Source organism: Paroedura picta, chromosome 15 (genome assembly GCF_049243985.1).
Source record: "Paroedura picta isolate Pp20150507F chromosome 15, Ppicta_v3.0, whole genome shotgun sequence".
In the NCBI taxonomy this organism is placed as follows: domain Eukaryota; kingdom Metazoa; phylum Chordata; class Lepidosauria; order Squamata; family Gekkonidae; genus Paroedura; species Paroedura picta.
The window spans coordinates 14,248,058-14,274,000 of NC_135383.1; the positions used below are offsets into that span (position 1 = coordinate 14,248,058).

At 48.0% G+C, this 25,943-nt stretch overlaps 2 protein-coding genes across 13 annotated transcripts in view; both read left to right on the forward strand.

Moving 5' to 3' along the window:
- Nucleotides 1–7,566, forward strand: part of CLIP2 (CAP-Gly domain containing linker protein 2) — a 64,716-nt gene extending 57,150 nt beyond the window's left edge. For all 7 annotated transcript variants that reach the window (XM_077312476.1, XM_077312474.1, XM_077312472.1 and 4 more), the window contains 3 exons: nt 555–740; nt 1,878–1,940; nt 3,258–7,566. In XM_077312476.1, coding sequence (XP_077168591.1) covers nt 555–740; nt 1,878–1,940; nt 3,258–3,269 — 261 coding nt within the window. In that variant the 3' untranslated portion in view covers nt 3,270–7,566. The remainder of the gene's footprint in view (nt 1–554; nt 741–1,877; nt 1,941–3,257) is intronic.
- A 10,113-nt stretch (nt 7,567–17,679) lies between these two features.
- Nucleotides 17,680–25,943, forward strand: part of GTF2IRD1 (GTF2I repeat domain containing 1) — a 91,314-nt gene continuing 83,050 nt past the window's right edge. For 3 of the 6 annotated variants that reach the window (XM_077311209.1, XM_077311212.1, XM_077311211.1), the window contains exon 1: nt 17,681–17,962. The gene's annotated coding sequence lies outside the window, so the exon portion shown is untranslated. Of the gene's footprint in view, nt 17,963–19,603; nt 19,794–25,943 lie in introns of those variants that run through there. The other 3 variants (XM_077311214.1, XM_077311213.1, XM_077311215.1) reach the window with 3 other exon arrangements.

Here is a 25,943-nt window from a genome sequence, read left to right on the forward strand (position 1 = left end):
CTGTTAAGTCAGCACAGATTTTACCTTGTTCTTTTTTTTCTTTGGCTAGCAGAAGATATTTTATTTGTCCCACAGTTTTTTGTGCAATTAAGGGGTAGTCAAACTGCGGCCCTCTGGATGTCCATGGACTACAATTCCCAGTGAATGCTGGTAGGGGCTCATGGGAATTGTAGTCCATGGACATCTGGAGGGCCTCAGTTTGACTACCCCTGGGTTATATATTCCTGTTTGGAATCAATGGTCTAATAGTGAAAGGACAACCACTGAGGAAAAGTTTGAAAACGGGACACATCTAGAGGCCGTTTTGGTTGGAACCTTCACATGAAATGAAAAGAGAAACAAAAGAGATGAGTTTTTCCCATTTGTATAGCTTTACCTATTGCAGAAATATTGACATTGTTCCTTTATTGTAAGCCTAAGGGACAGGTTTACTTTTTTACTAAAGGTGACAGGCAACCAACTCGGCATCAACCCTGGGCGCTCCATGCAACGCCCAGCTCTGAGAATCTTTCTGTAAACCATAGGCTGCTTAAATCTTCTCCCCTTTGCGACAGGATAAGGAGAAATCGGTAACGGATCAGAGGCGATATTCTCTGATAGACCCTTCATCCGAGTCGGAGGTTCTCCGGTTGCAACACCGGCTGGTCAGCACTGAGGACGTCCTGAGAAATGCCCTGGAGCAGGGCCAGCAGATGGAGAAGCTGATGGAGGCGATGAGGACCTGTCCGGAAAAAACACAGGTAGGCCACGAGGAAGCTCTGCTCTCTGGAGCTGCTTCTGCAGTGGAAGTGTGTCTGCTAGGAACGGGCTGTTGCTCCAATGGTAGAGCATCTAATTAGCACTCAGAAGGCTTGAGGTTTGGTGCCCGCCCTCTCCAGTTTAAGAGGATAGGAACTAAGTCCAGGATCCCCAACATGGTGCCCGAGGGCACCGTGATTTCCGGTAGCTTTCCAAGTGTTTTTAGAAAGTGGATGAGGTTTGTACCCAGCAGGGCTTCTGATTGGCCAGCGGTCATCGCCTGAGCAGATTTGCTGCAGTAGCAACCGTTACCGCAGCACCAAGGATCTTTCCACTATGATGGAAAGTACACCTTGTGTAACGAGAAAATGCCTTTTAAAAATGACTTCATTAAAAGGGGTTCCTGCTCAACATTTCAGGCAGAAGCTCTTTTTCAGAATCGTTACCGAGTCATGCGCGGCCTCCCTCACCGACATTGTGCGGTTGGCTCCGCCTCCTCCAGCAGCCATTTTGTAGTCAGGCCACCGTCCTGTTTCAGAATTCGGGTTCTGCCTTAAGAGGGAGACACTGAACGGTGCTGAAGGGAGGGCGGGAGATGAGGAAGAAGGAAACAGATGGAAGGAAGGGAGCGAGCTGGAGACCACAGACTGGGGAAGTTTGTTTATTTTTTAAAATGTATAACCTGCCCTTCCTGGTATGGCTGACTCAGGACGGTGGGCAACATCTATCCTGCAATGCAATTAACCCCATTTAAAACATGTTAAATTCACAACATCTACAATCCAGAAGTCTAGAGCTGGGACCCTAGGACCATGGATAGGCTGAGATATAGGAAGGAGGCCAGATTTGAAACCCCCTGTTGAGAAAGCCTGCATTAGACCCTTCGGAAGTCCCTCCCCTCCCCAAATCAGTCAGGCATCATTCATTTAGGGGGAGTTGATTTCAGTCCTGCTTGGAATTCGGTTGGCAGCACTTAAAAAAATATGAGCATCTACATCTTCCTTAATGCTCTCATCTTAGCGGTCTGCTGTTTGAATGGGGCTGGATGCCGTTCTGAATGAGTCACCTGTCGGTAGTGTAATGCGGGTTCGTTACTCCCCTAATACTGACCCCGTGATTTTCCTCCTCTTTGTTTTTAGACAATTGGAAATTCGGGCTCTGCGAATGGGATCCATCAGCAAGATAAATCTCACAAGCAGGAGGTTGGTGATCATCTACCCAGCACGCGCGTCTCTCCCGGCTGCCTTGGCTGGGTGTACTTCCGATGCCGAGGCTGATGCGGTATAACAAATAGGGTTCGAATCCCTACTTGCCAGAGGAGCCCACTGGATGGCCTTGAGCTGGCAGTTCCCTCGCTACCTCACGGAAAGCAGGCCTTCCACAGCCTGGGCCAGTCACAGTTCTCTTAGAGCTCTCTCAGCCCCACCCACCTCGCAGGGTGTTTGTTGTGGGGAGAGGAAGGGAAGGAGATAGCAAGCTGCTTTGAGATTTCTTTAGGTAGTAAAAAGCGGGGCACCCAAAAACAGTGTTACTACTTCTTCCTCTTCCTCTATGCAGAGATCCCCAGCCCCTTTGGGATCCTGATACAACATGGCGAGCACAGCGACAAAAGGGTTGCCAGGGGGCAGAGTCAGTTACAGATGGCTGCCACGGCTTGCTTTCGGTCATATCGTGAAGACACTTGGGCGGTAGTAGCAGTTGCTGGCCAAACAACGGTTCTTTTTTAAAAATCTACACAGCCAATGAGAAGCTTTCCTGGGCAAAAGCTCCACCTGGCCCCACCCACCCTCTAAATAGATTTGCTGGGCACCTGGAAAGGGTTTTTAAAAAAGGGTGACAATACGTTCCAGAACCTTCGTGAAACCTCTTGAGTTGTTCTTTTTTTTTTTTCGTTTTTAAACTTTTTCCTAGCTTGCTAATAGGTTTTCACTGATTCAATAAGTAGCTTTTTGTATTTAATCTTTTGGGGGAGGGGGTTAACTTCCATCCCCCCCCTCCAAACTTTCTTGTGCATGGCCTAGGCAAGTCCCATGGTGTCCACCACAACAGGGAAACAGCGTATGCTGATGCTAATGAAATCATTAGGGCAGGGCTGGCCAAACAGTGGCTCTCCAGATGTCCATAGACTACAATGACCATGAGCTCCTGCCAGCAGGGGCTCATGGTCATTGTAGTCCACGGAGAGCCACCATTTGGCCACCCATGCATTAGGCGAAGAGCTGCAGCCCAGTGGCACAGTGTCCCCTTTGCATACAGATCCCAGCTTCAGTCTGCGATATCTCCAGTTGAAAAGGCTGAGTCTTGCCTGGGACCCAGAACAGCTACTGCCAGTTAGAACTGGCATGATTAACCTTGATAGAGCCAGGGTTTATGGAATAGAATCATAGAGTTGGAAGAGGCCATCTAGTCCAACCCCCTGCTCAACGCAGGATCAGCCCAAAGCATCCTAAAGCAAGAAGCTCCATGGAAAGAAGCTCGGTGTATCTTCTCCTCCAAATCCCTTCTCTCTTTTTCTGTAGGAGAAACACTGATGAAAGAGAAGCAGCGGAGAGGACCGCACTGCGTTAGGACTGGCTTCTGAAAAAAAAAAATAACGGGCTGGACAAGAGATGCCCTTCCCAATTCCATTCCCAGCTTTGGCGCCACCTCGAGGCCATTTACCGGTATTTCCACTTGAAGAGCACAACTGTGCGTCTAGCGTGCGTTCATGGACATAAGCAGGGCAGTTCTCTCCCCCCCCCCTCCAGCGACTGAGCATTCGAACAGGTGGGCCTCATCGCAGAAGTGCCGCAGCGGTTGCGTCTCTGTTTTCATTTCTCCTCCAGTGTTGCCTTGGGCTTTTAGCAGCATTCAGCAGCAGTGGCGGTCAACGCTGCTTGTTCACGCGGACGCCTCGCTACATCACCAATGGGGGATGCCTTGTTCCGGTGGCTGGTTGGAAATCTGGATGGCTTCTCAGAGACTCCCTGAAACACTTGAGTATCTAAGGATTTGGCACGTGGCATTTAATTCTCCCTTCCGCGTTCTCCTTCTGGAAGCTCTCCCTTTCCTTTCTAGGCTTGGTGGTGCCACAGAGACCCTTGGTGCGAAGCTGTTGACGGCACAGGCAAGCTCCATTCCCAGATGTCTTGTAGATGCTTCCCAGAGAGGGAAAACAGAGTCTTAAGACTTCTGAATGTGCGGATTCTCTTTAGTCCTAATCATATAATGTGTGACTGCAGATTTTTCAGGTGGACCTTTCTCTAACTTATTTTAACTTAACTTTGTTGAATCTTTGGTTATTTTGGCATTTACAGAACGGCAGTGGACTCTCTCTTATCAGTGCCCATAAAGAGATTTCAGATTTCTCATCTGAAATCTCTCAAACTCATCCCTACCACGGTGTAAAGTTCAAGCAGAGGTGTATGTCTTTTTCGATGGAGTTGTACGCCTTGCAAAGTTCTAAAGGTGTTTGGGATCTTCTTTCTTTGTGATTATTTTTCCCCCAGTGGATTCGCCAAGTTTGAAGTGACCGCAGATGTTCATTGTTCTAGTGCCAAGATTAATCTCCCAGTAAGAAAGAACATTTGATTTTTCTAGCATACGATCGGTGTGCCTGAGCGTGCGCAGTTTTGAGTTCCCATTACAGGTACACGGATTGAAGAGATATGCGTTTTGGGGTGGGCGGGTATGTCCAAAAACACTTGTTTTCAGAAATGGAGGTTAATCTCAAAAGGCTTTTCCACACGGGGTTTTTGATGCAGTTTAACTTCAAACCCCATTGGCGTTTAATTTCCTTTATCGTTTGGTGGTGGTTGCTCCCCCCCCCCGGTTTTCCTAAAAACTCAAATTAAAAATAAGAGAGTGGTTGCCAGCAAAGGATATTCTCTCTAAGGTTGAATTAAACCCGGTGTGGTTAAGCCAAGCTGCATAAAAAAACCCAGTGTGGAAAACCCCAGTTTTTGGGAATGGTTAATCTATGAAGTGGGGCTGAGTAGAGACTGAAACAACTCCAAGAGTAGATATCTCTGGGATGAAACTTCCTTGTTTTGCTGTCGAGTAATCATGCCCGGGGCTGAGCTTGAATTAGTTCTTGGTGGATATTTGCACCCCCTGTTGGCGGGGCATTCTCCTGGCAGTATTAAGTTTGCTCATTTTCATACCCTAACTGAAATCTGGCGGCAGAACAGTGGAATGAGATAACTATTCGAAACTCCTATAAGTAACTCAATATTAGCAACACTCCATGTCCAGGGATGGCAGAGGAGAGGAGGAAGGTAGCTGGTTGGAGGAACAGAGGTGTGGAGGCTTATCTTGCAGCAAGTTCATCTAATGATGCAGGCTCCAGGGAAGAAAGGCACCTAGCCATTCACCCAAAAGTCCCTGTCCAGTTCAGTTTCTTGCCCCCCATTCCAGGGCGTTTGAGCTTTCCATCCTTACACAGTTTTGCTAGTTGAAAGCGACCACTGTTGCCCTTGTTTTTCGCCCTCTAGTGGTCGATTCGATATTGAATCCCAGGGACACCTTTAAGACCAACCAAGTTGTATTCCGGGTATGAGCTTTCGTGTGCATGCACACTTCCTCAGATTCAACGCCATGGAATCAGTTCATACTTATAGGCAAAGTGTAAGAGTAAATTTATATACAGCGTAATGAAAATGGCTAACAAATTCCAGAGATATGGATTTGTTTTGTATTCACTGGGGATTGAATTGCACCTTGTTGGTCTTAAGAGTGCCCCTGGACTGTATATTTGTCCTGCATAAAAACCTACAGTTGAAATCTGCAGAGGGCTACGTCGACCATAAAGCCATGTAATGTTGAATTGACTACCAGAAAGAGCAAAACATGGGTGGGACAGACCCCCTCCTAAAAACAACACAAACACGCAGATGAGGGAAATGAGAGGGCAGAAAAGCCCTGAGTTAGGAAAAGCCTGAATCAATAACAGTTGGAATCTTTCTTCCCCCTGGCATTACAGGGCTTTAAATCATGGCCATGCACAGTCGCCATGGCCTTTTAAAAAGCCCTGATCCCAAACTCCTGCTAGTAATCTAATTAGGCAGCATGTTCTGCCTTCCCCCATCCTTTTTTTCCACAATCGACTTTTAATACTCTGGATATGCTATAGACCCTTAATTCCTTTTTGGATTGTTGCTCTTGGTACCTGTATCCCTGATCCAGCTCCACTTCCTGCCATATAATTACCTTGAGTTCTAACTGGCTGCCAAATTTCCTTGCATCTTTCTGGAAAATGCTCCCTGTCTTGCTCTGCATTCTGGATCTGCAACATTTTGATGCTCCTGATGAAGAAGATTGATGGAAAAAAGATATGGGAGTTCTCCCCAGCTGATGTCGATCTGGGGCTCTCTTTCTCTATAGAATACAGCTTGAACAATATCTGCAGTCCTGGGGTGGAGGGAGGGGCGGAATTCTGTATATTTTGGCCACTAACCAAATTCTTACCATGCCTTTGCACAGCCTGACCTATAAGCTAGGGAAAAATCTGTACCATCATTGCTTGGCGATGTCATGATTGAAACGGATATATCCTTAAAGCCTCGTTCCTTGAAGAATAATCAAGATTGGAGCTTTTCTGTCTCCCCTCCATTCAGAAATGTGGATGAACAAGAAACAAAACTGACTTCAAATGGATTGTGGTTCTCGGGTTCTTCCATTGTTACATTCGCCAACAGGTTTACCTTAGGGAAGATAAAGTATTGAGGGACTGTGTGTCCTGGTTTCATAGTCCTGATCATGTCCCATTCCCCCTCCCCTCTCCACCCCACCCCACCCCACCCCACCCTGGTATTACTGGTAAGACACAACTAAGGTGGTCTTCCAACTGATTGAGGCTTGCATGTTAGGAATTGAGCTGGTTAGGAATTGATCCAGCATGAAGACCGACCCTTGAGTTGAATAAGGAATTCTGCCCTTGAATCACGGCTCCTGAGATTTTCATACCCAACCCAACGGCTGTCCATCTACCCATCTAGGGTGAACCATATCCACTTCACCAGCAGGGAAAGGTCATGCCCTAAACAATAATGGTAGATGTGGGTGGAAAGGGCTGTGATTTTCCTCTCTCTCACACACACACTAAGTGTGCTGTAGTGAATGCAAAAAAGCGGATGTTGATGGGATCCAGAGCTCTCCATGTGGCCCAAAATTTCAGTGTCCAAACTGCTGGGATGAAGAGGTGCTTGCAGGGCGAAATCTCCCTGAAGATAAAGCTCAAGTTGGCAATGCAAAAGGCGAGAAATTAGACCACAACATTTACAATTGTTGTTCTTACGTACGATAGAAACCAGTTACCCACTATGACCCTCACCACTTCCTCTTCGGGATTTCCGGTAAATATGCATGTCTATTTCACACAAAAACAAAAGCAAGATACCAACTCAACCGTCTTCCCAGAAAAGCCAACGATTCCATGGTTAATGGCGGCTTTCTAGCAGTTCAACACTAAATCTTGTACGGACCTATTAATCCACTAAACAAGCCAGCCCAGCTTATGGGGTAAGCTGATAACAGATGTAAAAATTAAAAAACGGATAACCTTTTACCCACGTGGTATGTATTCCAATTTTGTAGTTTTAGTCAGTTTTTTGGCTATCGAATTTTGTTAGATAAAGGAAATTGGCTCGAACGGCTAATGTCGATTTTGTTACGGCCTTCAGATTTTGTTTGTCGGTTTGTTTCCTCTGTACAAAAGCTTTACAGGCAGGAGTCTATTAAGTGTAACTACTTCTCCGGAATATGTATTCATGTATCACAGGCCCTGTGGCTGGCTTGCTGACGTGTGGTGAGCTCATAATAAACCAATAAAAAATTGTGGTGGAAGAGAAACGACAGGCTTGGTCCCACCTCTTAAAGATGTGTGCAGTGAATACGAAACAGGGGGGGGGAAGGTGGCAACGGCATTGGAGGACAAGGTAAAAACATCTCAAACTGGGGTGTGTGTTTTCTATTTTAAAGAAGAACAAGCCGGAGGGCAGGTCAGCATCAATGTGTGTTGAAATATATTCAAATAAGGTCAAACGAGATGAAAACTCCCCCAGCCAAGTGGATGGCGGGCAGTAGATTCCGGTTGGACAAACAGAAGAACTTCTTCGTTCCAGCCGTAAGTAACTCGTGAGACTCATTGCCACACAATACGAAGAGGAACACTAAAAGCTAAGTTGGCTTTAAAAAGAGATTAAACAGGTTCATAGGAGGATCGACCCATGGTTGGCTGCTGCTAGGTCCATTAAATGGGATGGTGGGGTAGTGGTTAAGAGTGGCAGCCTCTGATCTGGAGAACTGGGTTTGATGCCCCACTCTTCCTCCACACAAAGTCTACTGGGTGACCTTGGGCCAAACACAGTTCTCCCAGAGCTCCTTCAGCCCATCTACCTCACAAGGTGCCTGTTGTGGGGAGAAGAAGGGAAGGTGATTGTAAGCCACTTTGAAACTTTTTTGCATAAACAGTAGGGTATATAAACCAATTCTTCTTCTAATTCTAATTCTAATTCTAATTCTAATTCTAATTCTAATTCTAATTCTAATTCTAATTCTAATTCTAATTCTAATTCTAATTCTAATTCTAATTCTTCTACATCTAATTTTTCTTCTACATCTAATTCTTCGCCCTGCTTATAGGTAGGATGGTCAGGTCTCTCAGAGCAGGGAGAGGGATGCAGGGTGCACTTACTGGAAATTAATGCAACATACCTTTGAGACCTGGAAGTGACTTCGGCACATCAAAGGTGGGGGAGGGGGATGCCTTTGAAATACATCTCGCTGCCCCTTCTATAAAGATTACCTCCATCTTACCAAAGCTATCAGGTTCAGAAAAAAATCTGAGCCCGGGGGCACCTTTAAGACCAACAAAGCTTTAGTTTAGGTGTGAACTTTGGTGTGCACGCACACCTCGGGCAAAGGACTGAATGTTATTCTAGCAAGATATTATCCTGCACATTTGTGAAGCTAATTACACATTTCCTGCTCCTTTGTTCTGTCCTCATATCTCTCATGATTCCAATTTCATTGTCCAAGGAACCGCACATGCGCATGAAAGCTCACATCTAGAATAAAATTGTGTAGGACTTGAAGGTGCCTCTGGACTCAAATTTTGTTCTGCTACTTCAGACCAACACAGTTACGCACCTGAACTCAGTTTCAGATAAGATCTGCATAGAAAAATTATTACCCTACAGAGATCCTTGGACAGGTGAGAAATGTTTGAGCTCATGGGTACCTTTTCTGTGCCAATTATGCCAAATGAGATGGATGGTGGGGGCTGAGTCCTAAAACAGTACTTTGTTTTCCCTTTGCTATTTTAAAAAAAATATTTTAGTTGTGTTTTAAACTACCCAAGCTGTTTTATTCAGCATAATTATCTCCATTAAGTATCCCAAATCTTGTTAATGGTCTTTTTCTTACTTATAACTGCAACAATTGTTGCAGACTGCTGTACTGTGTCTATGACTGGTCCCTGACTGTAATAATTGGGAGGGCAATATAAACATTTAATAAAAAAATAAAACCTAAATCTAGAGAGCCAGCTTGGTGTCGTGGTTAGGAGTGCGGACTTCTAATCTGGCGAGCCGGGTTCAATTCCCCGCTCCTCCGCATGCAGCCAGCTGGGTGACCTTGGGCTCACCACAGCATTTACAAGGCTGTTCTGACTGAGCAGGAATATCAGGACTCTCTCAGCCTCACCCACCTCACAGGGTGTCTGTTGTGGGGAGAGGAAAGGGAAGGCGACTGTAGCCTGCTTTGAGACTCCTTCGGGTAGGGAAAAGCGGCATCTAAGAACCAACTCTTCTTCTCTTCTTCTAAAGGATTAATGCATCCCTGCACTGTAGCCGGGAGTACCTCTCCCCACATATCTGTGCACCATGTTCGGGAGTGTTTATAATGTCTAAGGTTCATTTAAGGAAGTCTTGACATCATGAGTAGGGAAAAATATAGAAGCTGCTTTGGGCCTCTACTGGAAGAAAAACAAGGTAGAAACAGCTAAATGATAAAAAGAAATGTGTAGTGATCTTTGGACTCTGACCTAAAACGTCCTTTAGCAACATTTTGGTTAGCCATAGTCTCCATCTACCGCCAGATGTCACTGTGGTCCTGAACCATAAATACGCATAGCCTCAGCATGAATGCAACTCACAGAGGGAGCATATTCCCTTGCTATTTCTATCCCCCCCCCTCCATTTTGGGGGCGGGGATTTTGTGGCCTGCCAGTCTTGTGATACTTTAACCCCTCTTCTGGCCAACATTGCACCATCCCGCCCCCCCCCCCCCATTACTTAAACCCAGTATTTCCTCCCAACTTACAACCTCATTTCCTCATAACTGCACCACTGACTGATTCCTCTCCCTCTCAGCAGCCGGAATGTTTGTGAACGTTCTGTGAGATGAGATCCGACCAAAGAAGATATGAACAGTCCCTTTCTTTTAGGGAGGATTTCGAGTTTCTCAGTCTTGCTCTGGGGACCCGAACATTTCTATTTCCTTTTTATTTCCCTTTCTTCTTATGTACCAATCAGATCCATGATCCTTGATTTCTCACGCCTCACTACCCAACTGGATCCGGTGTCCTTTGTCTGTTTCTATCCATTCTTCTTTAATCAACTTCGTCTAACCGAATGATTTCTGCTATAATGATACATCAATTTCCAGTTGGTTTGCAGGGCCAGATAAAACATTGTGTCTTCCCCCACTTCCACCCCAAAGACCTAAATGTCCTAAATCAAAATAAATATAAAGACTGGCACCTTCCATATAAACTTACCTAGGGCCTAGGTGTCACGGCTAAGAGCAGTAACTACCAATCTCAGGAACTTGATTTGATTCCCCATTCCTCCACATGTAGCCGGCTGGGTGGCCTTGGGCTAGTCACAGCTTTCTCAGAGCTCTTTCACTCCTGCCTACCTTATATGGCATCTGCTGCATGGAGGAGAAGGGAAAATGATTTTTCAGCCACTTCAGGTAGTGGAAAGCAGGGAACAAAAGCCAACTCTTCTTCTACTACTCCGTGAGAAGATGGTACTACAATACAATACAATACAATACCTTTATTGGCATAAAGCAGATTAGGAGACTATACAAAGATAGTCAAGATACATCGGACAGTTTAAGTTTAAAAACTGAGGACAGAAATTTAGCCATAATAAAAGTGACGTCAGCCTCCTTATCACTCAGTAAAAATTGGCAAACTATAAGCTGTCTTCTGCTGAGTTGGAACACAGGTTGTCTCCTCTGACTGGCAGCTGAGAAAGGCCTTTTGCCTTGTGTGCTACTTCAAGTTAGACATGCTGGGCACTTCCGTGTTCCCGCTAGGCAAACATACGTTGCTCAGGTTACATGTGAGGCCAGCTCCCGATTGGACAGCCCAGATCTTCCCCGGTGAAGCTTCAGGACCACATTCTGTTGACATGTTTTGAGGTTGCGCAGTAACCACTTGCGCTAGAGGCCTGGTTCATCACCGCACATGGCTGCTTTATCTAGCCTGAGAATGAAATCATCTCAGTTACTGGAGAAGAGGCCGTACTTGCTGGAGTCATGGTCAGGTCATGCGAGACGGCACTCATATTCTAAAGCGCACAACTGTTTGTCATTCATTCCACCTTTTTGTATCGCCTCCCTCAGATGCCTCTTTTAAGTAACCTACTTGAATTAAACTACGTGCATTGCCTGCTTTTTATGTCCAGAATGCCAACAGCGTCTCTTTGGAGAAGGGATTGCAAAAAAACTGATCGCAAGATTTGGATTTGTGGGCAGGTGCCAAAGGCAACCAGGGACACCTCTATAGTAAGTCAACTTAAAATTCTCAAACGGATGTTTGTTTTTGCACACATGAAGCTACCTTCTGCTGGACCATGTCTTTGTAACTGCTATTGGCTGTCCAGAGCAGGGGTAGTCAAACTGCGGCCCTCCAGATGTCCATGGACTACAATTCCCAGGAGCCCCTGCCAGGCAGGGGCTCATGGGAATTGTAGTCCATGGACATCTGGGGGGCTGCAGTTTGATTACCTCTGGTCCGGAGTCTCAGGGTCTCTCGTACCATGTGATGTTTTTAACTGGAGAACCTGGAGAGTAATCTGAAAACTTCCTGCTTGTTTAGCAGATACTCAGCCACTGAGCCGTGGCTTATCCCTAAGTGCCTTAAAAAAAAAACCTGATGGTAGGGAGGGGGGCAACTGCAAGGAAGCATGGTAAGTACACAGACCAGACAGTTAAATTCATGGAGACAGCTCTGAATTACTCATGGAACCACCAGCTCCCTGCTTCTGGACGGGGAGCGTGGCATGAGCAAAAATTTTAAGTGGACATTCTGGAGATTGAACCATCCACCCCAACATTCAGATTCAGAGTAAAGAATCATACAGTTGGAGGGGTCCATACAAGCCATCGAGTCCAATCCCCTGCTCAATGCAGGATCAACCTTTTTTCTCTTGCGCCAGAATTTTTTATGGGTACGATTTATTCAGAGGGAAAGTGGTGCGTAATAAGAATTAAATGCTTCTGTAGTTAGCCACATGGGGCTACATAAAGAGACAGTTTCTTAAATAGATGGGGGGGGGAGATGAACATTCTCTCTCTCTCTCTCTCTCTCTCTCTCCCCCCCCCCCCTTCCTTCCTTCTTTCTGGAACATGCAGTTGCTGCCAGGGTGAAGAAATTCAGGATCAGTCCTGCTCTGGTGTAATCTGGGAACAAACAGATTGGGGGGGGGGGGCTACCTTGCCTCCAAGCTTGGTCAGTTACAAAAGCAAGAGAGTGAAATTGATCTGAATTTGTATATACTCTACTCAGGCACTCAGATACTGTGAATTATGGAGTTTTGGAGGGTAGCTAGATTTTTTTTTACCATCTAGCAAGCCCAGATTATCTTTTTTTTACTATATAAGAGCATTTTAATTTACTTGACAACTGAGGAAGACCTGTAGATGTCGAAACACATCTAGCCTTTATTCCTTGTATGTTTCATGTGTATATGAGATTTTATCCATGCAGTGGCCAGCGTGGTGTAGTGGTTAAGGGCAGTGACTTCTAATCTGGCAAACTGGGTTTGATTCCTGGCTCCTCCACTGCAGCTAGCTGGGTGACCTTGGGATCATCACAGCCCTGTTAGACACTGTTCTCACAGAGCAGATCTGTCAGAGCTCTCTCAGCCCCTTCCTACTTCACAGAGCATCTGCTGTGGGGAAGAGGAAGGGTAGGTGATTGTAAGCTGCTAAGAAAATCCTTCAGGTAGGCAGAAGCGTGGTACAAAAAAAAACAGCTCTTCTTCTTGACTAAGAGCAGAAGTGGTTTGCTATTACCTTTCCTGGCAAAGCCGTCCTTGGTGGTCTCCCATCCAACTCTAGACCAAGCTTAGCTTCCAAGGTTTGACAAGATCAAGCTATTCAATATTATTTCACATCTCCACAAGATGTGTCACTTGGCACCAAAGCAGGGACCAAGCAGCAATGAGATGAAGAGACATGACCAAGGTCATTCACTGCCGTCTGTGTCGGAGGCACAACCTTGTGATTCTGCTCCATCTCGCAGTTTCTTTGCAAGCTAGGCGGGGGCGGGGGGAGTAAGCTGCACCTTCTTTCCAGCGATTACCTACCTTCCAACTATTTGCAGCTACCCAAAAATGCTCCCCAGAAGCTGGCAATGTATTTTATAAGTCTGTCTGTTCCAGGAAGCTTTATTGGCTATTCTCCTGCTTTCTGCAGCCCTGTTTCTTAATTAAATTGGGAGAATCTTTCTGGAAAAAAAAATAGATTGAAGGATGCTTTCAGTTATAAGCTCAGCTGTGGGGTTTTGTTCTTCTTATTAAAGATGGATCCATATCAGCCTGACCTTGGGCATTGGGGTGCTGTGCTCCTTCTCTGGAGAGGCTGCCGTTCACGCACAGGAATCGTTGGCCTAAACAAATGGGATGGAACTGCCAGACCTTCCTCACTTTGGCATCCAGACATTATGCTTAAAGAAGATTTATTTAAACAATGGTTTAGGAAATAACAGAGGCTTAGTTTGCAGGGAGCCAGCAGGGTGCAGTGGTTAAAGCTAATCTGAAGAAGTGGGTTTGATTCCACACTCCACTACATCCAGGTGACCTTAAGGCTGTTCTCTTAAGGCTGTTCTTGCAAAGCAGTTCTCTCAGAGCTCTCTCAGTCCCACCCACCCCTCAGGGTGTCTGTTGAGAGGAGAGGAAGGGGAAAGTGTTTGTAAGCTGCTTCGGGACAAGACACCTCCATTCATCTCCGGCCTGGAACGCCCTGAGTCGGTTGCACCTTCTTCTTGTTAGCAAAACAATACTGCATTCTCACAGCTGCTGGGGAGCCCTGATCCCCTCACATCTCAGAAGCTAAGCAGGGCCGATCCTGGCGAGTATTTGGATGGATGAACTCCAAGGATTTGAGTGGTAGTGCACATGCACCCCCTTCCCCTTGATCAGCAATATTAGGAAAGCTAAATCACAGGAGAGGATGCTGGCAGTTTATCTGCAATGTTTAATCATGTGTGCTGCATTCTAAGTTTTAAGAGGTGATTTTATGATGTATGTTTTGTGAGCAGCCTTGTTTGCCCTGCGCAGACCACTCAGTGGCGGCACGGAGGCGGGGGGCAGCACCAGAGGGATATTTGAGATTTTTGACTTGTGACTTACTACTTGCGTTTCTTCGTGTGCCTTCAGAGTGGGCGGCGGGGGGGGGGGGGGAGGAGGAAGACAGGCAGCGTCTCCAGCGCAGATGAAAGGATGTACCCAGTTGCAGACAGGAGCAAACAGGAAATAAACACCAGCGGTTACACACTCGACAACTGGGTCACTTTGGTGAGCCAGCATGACTCAGCGGATATGAGCCTCTTCTCGGGTAACTCAAGAAATTCCAGTTCTGCTGACTGTGCGGATATAAGCGTGGCTGCAAGCTACAAACTTACTAGTTACTTCTTATGGAGGCAGAACACGGGCCCATTCTACACACACGCTTTCAGTGTTCTTTCGCAGATGGATTTTCCTGTGCCAAACAGTAACATTTACTCCTGAAGTGCATCGAACGCATTAGCCAATATGTGCAGAATGGGCCCTGGTGACTTCAGAGCATGCCTGAAATTGCTCATGGTGGTGCTAGAAACCAATTTTAGCAATTGGAAGTTTGGCCCCACCAAGTGCCCTTCAGGTAGCCTGACCTACCTCGCAGGGTTGTAGGCAATGTTCCCTCTATTCTCTCCCCACCCCCCACTAAGTGGAGCAGTTCACCACCTGTGCACAATAGAACTGCTGTGTTCTGCAAATGGGCCATGGACAGTGCAAGGTCTTGTGTGGCTCCAGATTGCTCCTGAGAGGGGCTTCCTGGGTTGATGAGCAGCCGGTCACGTGAACACTTCAGAGGGAACATTGCCTACAACCCTGTGAGGTAGGTCAGGCTGAGAGAGATTGGCCCAAGTTCTCACAGCAAGCTTTATGGCACACAGCAAACCAACATGTTGTAATCCAAGTGTTGGATGAGGAGGACCTTGGAGACCCAGATTCAAATCCTCACACTGCTGAAAAAGCTGACTAGGTGATCTCAGGCCAGTTATGCTCTCACAGCCTGACCTACCTCACAGGGTGGTTGTGATGAGGTTAATGACAATCCAAACCTACCGAACTTACTCTGGTCATACTTGGAGGCCCTACTTCAGTCACCTTCACCACCTGAGGATTCAAGAAAGGGCCTTCTTTGGAATTCGCTCTCCAGGGAGATTTGTCTGTCTCCCCCTATCTGTGTCTTCGTCCAGAATATGGAGATTTTGTTTCATTTGCCCCCCCCCCCTAATGATATTTGGCCCTCTTTCTAGGGTCGTGATTTGTGTTTTTAATTGCATTACTGTATTTGGAACTGTGTTTTTTGGTGGTTTTAATGTTTAATGCCCTGCGGACCCAGACTGGGTGTAAAGGTAGCATAAATATGCTTTAAATTAATAAATAAAAAATAGGAAGAAAGAATGAAGGGAGGTGCTTTAGGGCACAGTTGCAGCAAAAAAAAAACCCACAAAGAACATTAAGATTCTTATTTATTTCAGATCAAAGAATGCAACAGCAATATATCTTCAGATCAAAGAATCCCACAGACACAAATTCCGGTTCCAAATATTTTTGTTTTCCAAGAGGGAAACCTTCTTCAGTGACTTAATAAAAGGATTATTTTAATTTTTCAGTGACTTTGAATTGACAGGCTGCATTGTAGGAGATCCCTCATTGAGAGTTTAAAGTTTAAATTGAAGTTTAAAGTTTTGGATAATACTTAGACAGTTTTAAGATCGTTCATTAATGGAAAGGAAAACCCTGAAAATTTAAAACAGGCCTTTTATTAAGCCACTGAAGGTTTCCATCTCTGAAAATGAGTTAAATGGAACTGGGACTCATTCTGGCTTTTGGTTTCCTTGATCCGAAATAAATAAGATTCTTTAGGTTGTTTGTTGGTTTGTTTTTCCTCCTCCGGAGCTCATTGGCTGACAGGTCTTTTGTTTTGCTTAGGTCACAGTTGAGTGGAAAAGAAGGGTATAAATATCCAGATAAATATATGTGACTTTCAAACGGGAAGATGGCCCATTAGAAATGTATGCCCCAACCTAGTTGTCCTGGTGCTGTGATGTTCTGGTATCTTGCTCAGGTTTTGTCCTTATTTTTTCTCCCCCTTGGTGGAGGGAATTGTAGATTAATTCATGCACCACTGGGAGGCAATAGTGCTGGGACGATGGGCAGCACATGAGTGTGTGGGTGGGCACTGCTCAGTAGAGGAGCCTCTACTTGCCAAGGTCCCAGGTTCAATCCCCGGCATCTCCAGTCGAAAGGACCAGGCTGGAGAGGACAGGGAAGATCTCTGCTGGGACCCAGGAGAGCAGCTGCCAGCCTGAGCAGACAATACTGACCTTGATAGACTGATGGATGGATACAACGTAAAGGAGCTTCATGGGAGAAGGGTCCCCTCTGGACAACAAGAGGGGATGGGGGTAGAGTTGCCAGACCAGGGTTGGGAAAGGCATGGATATTTAGGGGAGGAGCCTGGGGAGGATAGTGACCCGGGGGGGGGGGTATGGTGCCATAGGCTCCACCCTCCAAAGCATCCCTTTTCTACAGAGACACTGATCTCTGTTGTTGTGAGCTGTCATCCCTCCAGGTCCATGGAGAAACCGGGTTTGATTCCCCATTGCTCCTCCACATGCAGCCTGCCGGAGGGGAGGGGAGTTTGGGCCAGTCACCGTTCTCTTAGAGCTGCTCTCAAAGAGCAGTTCTTTCAGAGCTCTCTCCGCCTCATCCACCTCCCAGGGCCTCTGTTGCAGGGGAGAGGAAGGGAAGGCGATTATCGGCCGCCTTGAGAATTCCCCGTGGCATAGCGATTCTAGAGCGACCGCCTCTAATCTGGGGCTGGATGCCCCGCTCCTCCACAAGCAGCCAGCTGGGTGACCTCGGCCTAGTCCCAGTTCTCTTGAGAGCTGTTCTCTCCGAGCTCTCTCAGCTCCCAATGTGCCAGTTAAGGAAGGGAAAGGTGTTCGGCAAGCCGCTTGGGGACTCCTTCGGGCAGGGGAAAGCGGGGTATACAACCTCCCCTCCGCTCTGCCCTCTGTCCTGCCCCTGCATCGCCCTGGCCTCTTCCCAGCTGCGTGCTCCGCCAGCGCCTGCCGCAACCTCGGACCCCCACAGCGGCCGGGCCGGGCTCCCTCCTCGCCCCGCATTGCCTTGGCCCGAGGGCAGCGCCGAAGGGGAGCTGCGGAGCACGGAAGCCCCTGCTCCCCTTTGCCTGCGCTGCCAGCTCTCCTGCCCGCCCGCCCGCCTGCCTGCCTGCCTGCCTGCTTGCCTGGCCGCCTGCCTCTTAATCCTGTATGTAAATGGCAGCCAATGGATGCGGCTCTTGAGCGGGGCTGGGATTAGAGCCGGGGCGAATGGCTGGCAATCTTACTGGGATTATAGAACAAAGAGCCTCCCCCTCCCTCCTGCCCTCCCCCCCCCCTCGGTTTGTCTGCAGCCCCCGGGAGCAGGGGGTGGCTGCAGGGGGGCCCCCGCTTGGCCCGGCGCCCCCCGCCCTCCGGCATCCGTCTCCCCTGCGCGGCCAGGGTGGGAATTGCCCCCCACCCCCTCCCCCTCTCCCTCCATCCCCCCCTCCCTCCTCCTCTTCCTCCTCCTTTTTCTCTCCTTCCTTCCTTCCTCCTTTCCTTCCTCCTCCTCCTCGCAGATTAATTCAAGCCTGCAATCCGGGCGGAGCTGGAAGCCATCCCATCCCTGCGGTAAGAGAAACTTTCCGCCACCCCTTTTCTGGACGGCTCCCCTCCCCTCCCTCCCTCCCTCCCTCGAGGTAGGGGGGGGGAAGAAATCATTCAGGTTTCAAAGGGGGGGGAGATGGACCCCCCCTCCCGCATCTCCCCTGTGCGTCGCAACTCTTTGGATTGATATTCATTCCCTGTGGTCTATTTTTTTTTTTGCAGGTTGCAGATGTGATGCGGACTCCTGTGGGGGGGGGGGGGGAGGAGATGTTGGGATTATTCGAAATTAAAGACCTGGTGGGGGAGAGAGGGGGGTTTCTTGGGGGGGGGTCTTCCGACTGGGAGGTGGCCTGTGAGCAGAACCTCATTGACAAATCTGGGTTCCATAATCTAGACGTGTGTGGGTTGGTTGTTTTATTTTTTTTTTAGAGGGGGGGTGTTCTGGCGTTTTGCATGGATCTTGCAGTATCCCCCCCCCAGGCTTCCCCCCCCCCACTCCTTTGAATTCCAGTTGAATGCAAGTTGGGTTTGGAGGCACCCTTGCTGCTAGATGGGGAGGGTGTATCTATATTTTTCCTCGCTGCTGCAGTCGGGCAGTGAGGTCAGGGAGAGGGAGAGAGTCTGGCCGCTGAAAGTGAGTTGATCATTTACTAAATCTCTCCCTTCCCCTCGATTTTGCTTTCTGGTTTTTTCTCTTCTCCCTCCCTGCCCCCTCCCCCCACCCCAATGACACTTCCTGGCTTCCAGGCACTTTCTCTTTTCCTCTGCAATCCACCCTGTGCAGCTTTTCAAACCCCCCCCCCCTTTAATCTTTTTAGCACTTCTTGCCAATCACGTGTGTGTCCCTTAACATTAAGGGGGCTATTTTTTCCGCGTGGATTTTTTATGGAGTTTGACGACGTCGATTGATTTTCACTGGATTATTTTGTTTTTCCTTAAAAAGATTGTTCTTTCTTTTTAAAAAATCCGCCGTGAACAAGTTGCGCTTATCGCTGTGTGTGCAAACGTAAAATACGAGGACTCTGACCTTCCTAGATGCCGCTCGACATCTCCCCGCCCGCCCCTGGGGCCTGCCTCTGCTGTACATCCAGCAGCGAAGGGCACTCTGCACATGCTTAGAGGCTTCATTCGCTGGAGCACAGTCTTGGATGAGGGTTCTGGGGACCAGTTTTGGACAGATCTTGGCTCCCCTGTCCCGAGTTGTTCTTTTGGGTGCAGAATGGGCTTGGTTTAGCCGCCGAATTCCACTTTATGCAGAGGATGCATGGCTCCTTTGGGACAATATATAAATAAGCGGCCCTTGAAATGCTTAGAAGATTGTGCCTTGGGGGAGGGGGGGCAGGAGGTGGGACAGTTCTTGTGTGCTTCTGGTTTCCCAAAGGAGAAGGATGTTATTGCCTTGGCATGAATAGCGCATCCCCCGGGTCTAAATTGGCATTGCCGTGGGCCCCACGGTGCCGCGTGGGCCGCGGCGTTCAGGTTGGTGCCACTTTTGCGAGGAGAGGAGGCTTAAAAAAGCAAAACGCGTTTATCCCTGCATAGGGAAAGGTGGTGGGGCGAGGACTGGAAGCACAGAGGCAGGCTTAAAAATAGAAACCAGTGGTTTAACCGGCAAGGCACTCCCTCGTTTTGGGCAAAACCGCTAGACAGGCGCAGAGCACAGATCTCCTCTCCTGCCGTCTCTTTCGGCAGCGAGGTGCCTGGCGTCGTCCTCATGGAAAAGAGGAAGATTCCGCTCTGCAAGAGGAGTTGGCGGAGAGGGGGCGTTTGGGGGCTTTTGTAAGTTGGACCCAGCCAGGAATTTGGGCAGCAGGAGCTAGGCGCGGAAACGTTTTGGCTGGACCGGTTCCTGACGGTACGTCGGATGCGCCTGCGCATTTCCAGCCCTGGTTTGAGCCGGGATGGAAGTTTTAAATTCCCCTTTGTATGATGGTGGGTCGTGGATCTGTTCGGTAGGCCAGAGGGTTCGCTCGGCAAGACGGACGAATGTTTCGCTTTTGTGTTCTGTGTCAGGAGAGAGCGAACCCATTGTTAAGAGTTATATTTGGACCAGAATGTGTGGTTCTCGTCTCTGCCACAGACTCATTGGGTGAGTCACTTTTGTTCCACCCTGTAAAATGGGAGCAATAAAAGCTTTGCGGGGGGTAGGGGGAGATATGCATATTGTACAGCACCTAACCCTTTAGGGTACTTTAAAAATCATGTCTGCCTAGTCTATTTTTGTTTGCCCCCCCCTTGGGGAAGCTCTGAGCCGTGCTACATCCTTCCTTGTTTTTATCATCACAACAACCCTGCGAGGTTGGTTAAGCTGAAAGGGAATAACAGACCTAAGATTAGGTAGCCAGCTTAGTGGTGTGATTTTACCTAGTTCACCCTTTTTCAACCTTTAGACCGGGGAGGAACCCCTGAAATATCTTTTAGGTTTTGAGGAACTCTGGAAGTGGTGACATACCCTGTTAGAAAAGTGGGTGCAGGAGTAAGATGCGGGAGCCAGGCAATCAATCAACCATTTGATCAATCAATCATTTACGGTTTCCATTGTGGAGACAGAGACCAGGCCTGTAGAGCAGCAGGGGAAGGGGGCCCAGTAACGTCCTCTGATGTTGGTGTCCATCCAGAATTCTGGGAAAGGCCCGTAGAACTCCTGGGGAGTTCTTGTGGAACCCTGATCTAGTTACTTAGGCTCTGCCTGGGACCATGGAGAGCGTCTGCCAGTCTGAGCAGACAATAATGACCGGGGGGGGGGGCTCTAAGTGGCTTGCAGAATTGTTCTTGTACTTCCATGTTACCTTCACAATAACAGTCTGTTTAGGCAGGGTATGTGTGTGTGACTGGCCCACAGAGGCCTAGCGAGCTTCCGTGGCAGAGATGGGATTTGAACCTGGGGCTCCCTCATCTGTCCGCTGTAGGAATTTGAACCCGGGGTCCCAGACATGAGCTCCAAACCTGCTCTTATAATAATAGCTAGCAGGATTACTTGTCTTAGACTCACAAAGCATCGATTCTGAATTGATGGTCCATCTGAGTCACGGTGGTTGTCCTTTGCTTTCAAGCAACAGAAGGCCTCTCTCCTAACGTTGAACCAGGAATGTCTGGGATCTTCTGCATAATGTCACTCATGGGCAGAGTCAAGGCATTGGTGCGTCTAGTGCAGTAGGGGCTCTCAAGAGTGGTTTAAGGATTTGCAGGGCCTGTAGCACCAGAGGCCTCTTGTGGCGCAGAGTGGTAAGGCAGTGACATGCTGTTTGAAGCTCTGCCCATGAGGCTGGGAGTTCGATCCCAGCAGCCGGCTCAAGGTTGACTCAGACTTCCATCCTTCCGAGGTCGGTAAAATGAGTACCCAGCTTGCTGGGGGGTAAACGGTAATGCCTGGGGAAGGCACTGGCAAACCACCCCATATTGAGTCTGCCATGAAAACGCTGGAGGGCGTCACCCCAAGGGTCAGACATGACCCGGTGCTTGCACAGGGGATACCTTTACCTTTTAGCACCAGAGGAAGCTTCAGGATTTGCAGGGCCCTAGCACAGTACAATTGCAGCGGGAGCAGTCAAACTGGGAGCGGAAAGGCCCTCAACAGTGGGTAGAGGTGTCACTCTAAGTGTCTTTAAAGAGGGAAATGGGGAAGGGGAGAGGATACCGTGTGTGGCCCCTGGAAGAGCAGGGCCCATAGCACGTGCTACATGGATAAACTGTCCCTGGGGACTCTTCTGACTGGCAGAGGTTCTTCAGGCTCTTGGGTGGGCGAGAGGCCTTTGCCAAGAGCTTTGAGTTGGAGAGGCCAGGGATTAAATCCAGGAAGTTCCGTGTGAGAAGCAGGAGATGTACCACGGCCCCTCTCAGACGTTGCAAGAAATGTACGTTAGATTGTAAAGCGATTTGCAGGTTAAATGTTCTCTATACATAACCATGGAGCAGCAGGGCATTTCTGGTGTTCACGTCGAAGTTTCTCTTTGGCTGCACAGCAGACCTGGGGAAGGTTTCCATTTTATGCACGGAAAAAAGATGCTACCAGGCACCTTCTCTGGGCCAAGCTGTCACCCCATTGATACATAGGGTTGGATCCTGACAGCTTTCCCACAGGTGACCGGAGGGGCTAGAGGCCTTTCTGCTTCTGTACAGACTGGGCCAGGGACTGTGGGCCCAGCATGGCCAGGAGCCACATGGGGGTCAGGACTGAATGGAAAAAGCTGGTAGGATCCAACCCGATCGGCCGTTATGACAGTGGTTGATTTCTGTGAAGCTATCCCTGACTTTGGCAGTCCAACCACTACCCACTGGTAGGATCATGTTGTGATACACTTAAAAGCTCTCCGCCACCTGCTTGCCTGCATGTGCCACCACCAGTCCAGCTGCTGGCTGAAGTCTTGCGGTGTCACGGAATGCTCACAGACATTCCGGGTGAGTCTGTCGGCTCGTAGTCGCTATTTTATATTTTCGCTAGAAGAAGAGCCAGCTTGGCTGCGAGAGCGGGATAGAGAAGGATTTCTCGGTCTGTCTAAAAATATGCCATCCTTTCACGCAAGATTTCCCTAGCATTTTCATGCTTGCCTGTGTAAGAGTCCCCGTTCGGAGCCATGCGCCCTGTGCTCATGCGTAAGGACCTACAGTTGTTGTAAGCTGGACTAGCCGTGGTTGGCTGTGTTCCCTTTCCCTTTATTTTCCGGAACCTGCCCTTGATACGTTGGCACTCCTGTTTTGACTCCTACCCGAGGATGCTTTGTTAAAAATTTTCCCCATGCGGCTTCTCAGAGCTGTCATCCTGCAGAATCTCTAAGAAGTGGAAGCACAGAGCTGGAGGCCTTTCTCTTGATTGTGCGTGCATGCACACGAATGCTAACCTGCCATTTCGCAGGCTACAGCTGCTGAGTTATATTTGGATTGTTTTGAGTGTATTTTAGGGTTTTGTTTTTTTTTAACGATGGTCCCTCCCTCCCTCTCCCCCAAAAGTATATCTTCAAGCCAGTGAGTAAACTCCTTTCTGGCAGGTGGTTACCGAGTAAATTAATATAGCAGGACTGCAGGAAGCGTGGAGCCATTTGAAATGTGTAGTAGCATCTGAATGAGTCGGGCTTAAGCAGTAATGTTTGGAATTAGGTGCAGAGCAGTTTAGCGTGAGGATCCGGGGGAGTCAGTTTTGGATCCCCCCTCTGCCACGGAAGCTGGGCAGAGGGTATCGGGCCAGTTTACATTCTCAAGAGAACCCGACTCAGAATGGTTGTCAGAATAAATTGGAGGAAAGTCACTTTGAGTCCCCAATGAAGAAGAAGAAGAGCTGTGTTGTGTGTGTGTGTGTGTGTTGTTGTTGTTTTTTTGACCCCGCTTCTTACTACCTGAAGGAATCTCAGTTTACAATCACCTTCCCTTCCTCTCCCCACAACAGACACCCTGTGAGGGAGGGGAGGCAGAGAGAGCTCTCGGAGAACTAGCCCAAGGTCATCCTTGGGATGGGGAGGGCAGGTCAACATGACCATGTATGGTCATAGGTAAAAGGTAAAGGTATCCCCTGTGCAAGCACTGGGTCATGTCTGACCCTTGGGGTGACGCCCTCTAGCGTTTTCATGGCAGACTCAATACGGGGTGGTTTGCCAGTGCCTTCCCCAGTCATGACCGTTTACCCCCCAGCAAGCTGGGTACTCATTTTACCGACCTCGGAAGGATGGAAGGCTGTCAACCTTGAGCCGGCTGCTGGGATTGAACTCCCAGCCTTATGGGCAAAGCTTTCAGACGGCTGCCTTACCACTCTGCGCCACAAGAGGCTCTATATCACCCGATATAATGCGTTTTTATAAAATATATTTTAAAAAATTGACTCCTACCTATTTGGGAAACGTTTCCAGGGCTGTCAAGAAAACCCAGGGTTTCACAGAACCCTGGTTGAGAAAGCCTGCTTGAGATCCCAGAATTTTTGGCATTGTATTAAGAGGTAGTAGCTCTAGATTAAGACTCCATGGTGTGGGTGAAGCTCACTAGGTAACCTTGAGCCAGCTGCACTTTCTTCACCTCACCTCCCATTTAGGGTTGTCGTGAGGATAAAATCTGGGGGAAGGAACCCAGAAACCCAGGGAAGTTTACAAATATGATGGATCGTGATGTTAACCAGTAGCACTTGCCAGGGGACCAGTGATCCAAAAGTGACTGTAAGGTCTGGCCATGGCTTCCTTGTGGGTTAAGGGGGGTTGCATGTTTATATCTGGACTCAGCTGGTAGCCTTTGGTTCCATAGAAGAACATCTGTGTTGCATGTAGAAGGTCCCACTCCCAGGTCCAATCTCTGGCATTTCCAGTGAAAAAGATCAGTGGCCTCTATCTGAGACCCTGGGGAGCAGCTGCCGGTCAGAGTAGGCAATGCTGACCTTGATGGACCAGCAGTAAAAGTCAGCTTCATGTGTCCATATGGCTTCCTTGCAAGTGAAGCGGGTATCTGCAAGCAGCAATGATGGGGTTATAAATAAGCTGGTCTGTAGACACACAGGAGGTTTTTATTTGGGAAATTTATCTGCTGCTTCTCCAGCAGAGACCTGCTCTTAGGCGGCTTACAATTAAAACCATAACGCGAAAGCCATTGAAGAACAAGCCGAGCCAATTACAACAGGCTGTTAAAAATAAAAATACAAACACGCCTGGAGAAGAATCAGCCGTCTTCGGGGTTTTTCTTGGCTCCTCGCTTGGCAGTTTAGAAGGTTTGCCCTTTGTGGTTTCCTTGTTTGTTTACTACTCTATTTCGAAATTATTACTCTGGACTGGAACAATCCAGACTCTTGAAACACGCCTCCAATAGCATAGGACAAAATACTTGCAATATAATAGGGATTTCAGGAGATCCTGCTGGATCTGACCATCTAGCCTAGCATTCTGTATCACTCAGTTCCTCTGAATGGTGAGCAACAGGGACGACAGACAGACTTTCCCCTGAAGTGGCCTGAGATTCAGAGGTTTAGTGCCTCTGAATGTGGAGGTTCCCCTCGGTCATGGCTAGTTGCTGTGGATAAACTTATCTCCATGAATCTCTCCTATTCCCCTTTAAAGCTGTGTGTCTCTGTGGCCATCACTACCTCCTCTGGCAACAAATTCCACATTTTAATCACTCTCTGGGTAAGGTATATTTCATGGGGTCTGTCCTGAAGTTATTGCCCATCAGCTTAATGACGTAGATGCCCTTGAGCTCTAATGTTTGAGGAGAGGGAGAAGCATTTCTCTTTGTCAGCTGTCTCCAAACCATACATAATTTTATAAACCTCCAATGCCTGCACTTGGTGACATCCGTAATGCCCCGCCCCCTCCTGCACCTTACCCCCCCCCATCTGAATCCTGGGGATTATGATCGTAATTAGATTGGATTTACTTGACCCAAGGTTCATGGGGAATTCTGCGATGGACTGGCTTTTTAGGAGTTTTTTAAGTAACTTGTAACTGGGCTTCATATAATTTTAGACGAATCTGTATACAGTTTTAATGACGGTAGCCACCACGAGATCATGGTCGGAGAGGTTACGGCTTAAAAATTGCATGGATGGATGGATGGATGGATGATAGATGATAGATGATAGATGATAGATGATAGATGATAGATGATAGATGATAGATGATAGATGATAGGTGGATAGGTGGATAGATGATAGGTGGATGGATAGGTGGATAAGGGGATAGGTGGATAGGTGGATAGTTAGTTAGCTAGTGTCCTCCCTTTCTAAACTGAAAGTCCTAGACTCTTTGGCTGTTCCTTCTAGGGAAGATGGCCCAACCCTCAAATCATCTTGGTTGCCCACCTCTGTATTTTTCCCAGCTCTGCAATGTATGTATGTATGTATGTATGTATGTATGTATGTATGTATGTATGTATGTATGTATGCATCCGTCTGTCCGTCGGTCCTTCCGTGACTGCTTAATGTCCTGCGTAGTAGTCAACCTGCCAATGGGATCCATCATTGATCCCTTGATGAGAGAACCAGAGCAGGAAGGCTTGCATGAATGCCTCCCTCCCTTTTTTAAGTTTTGAAATGTTGGCA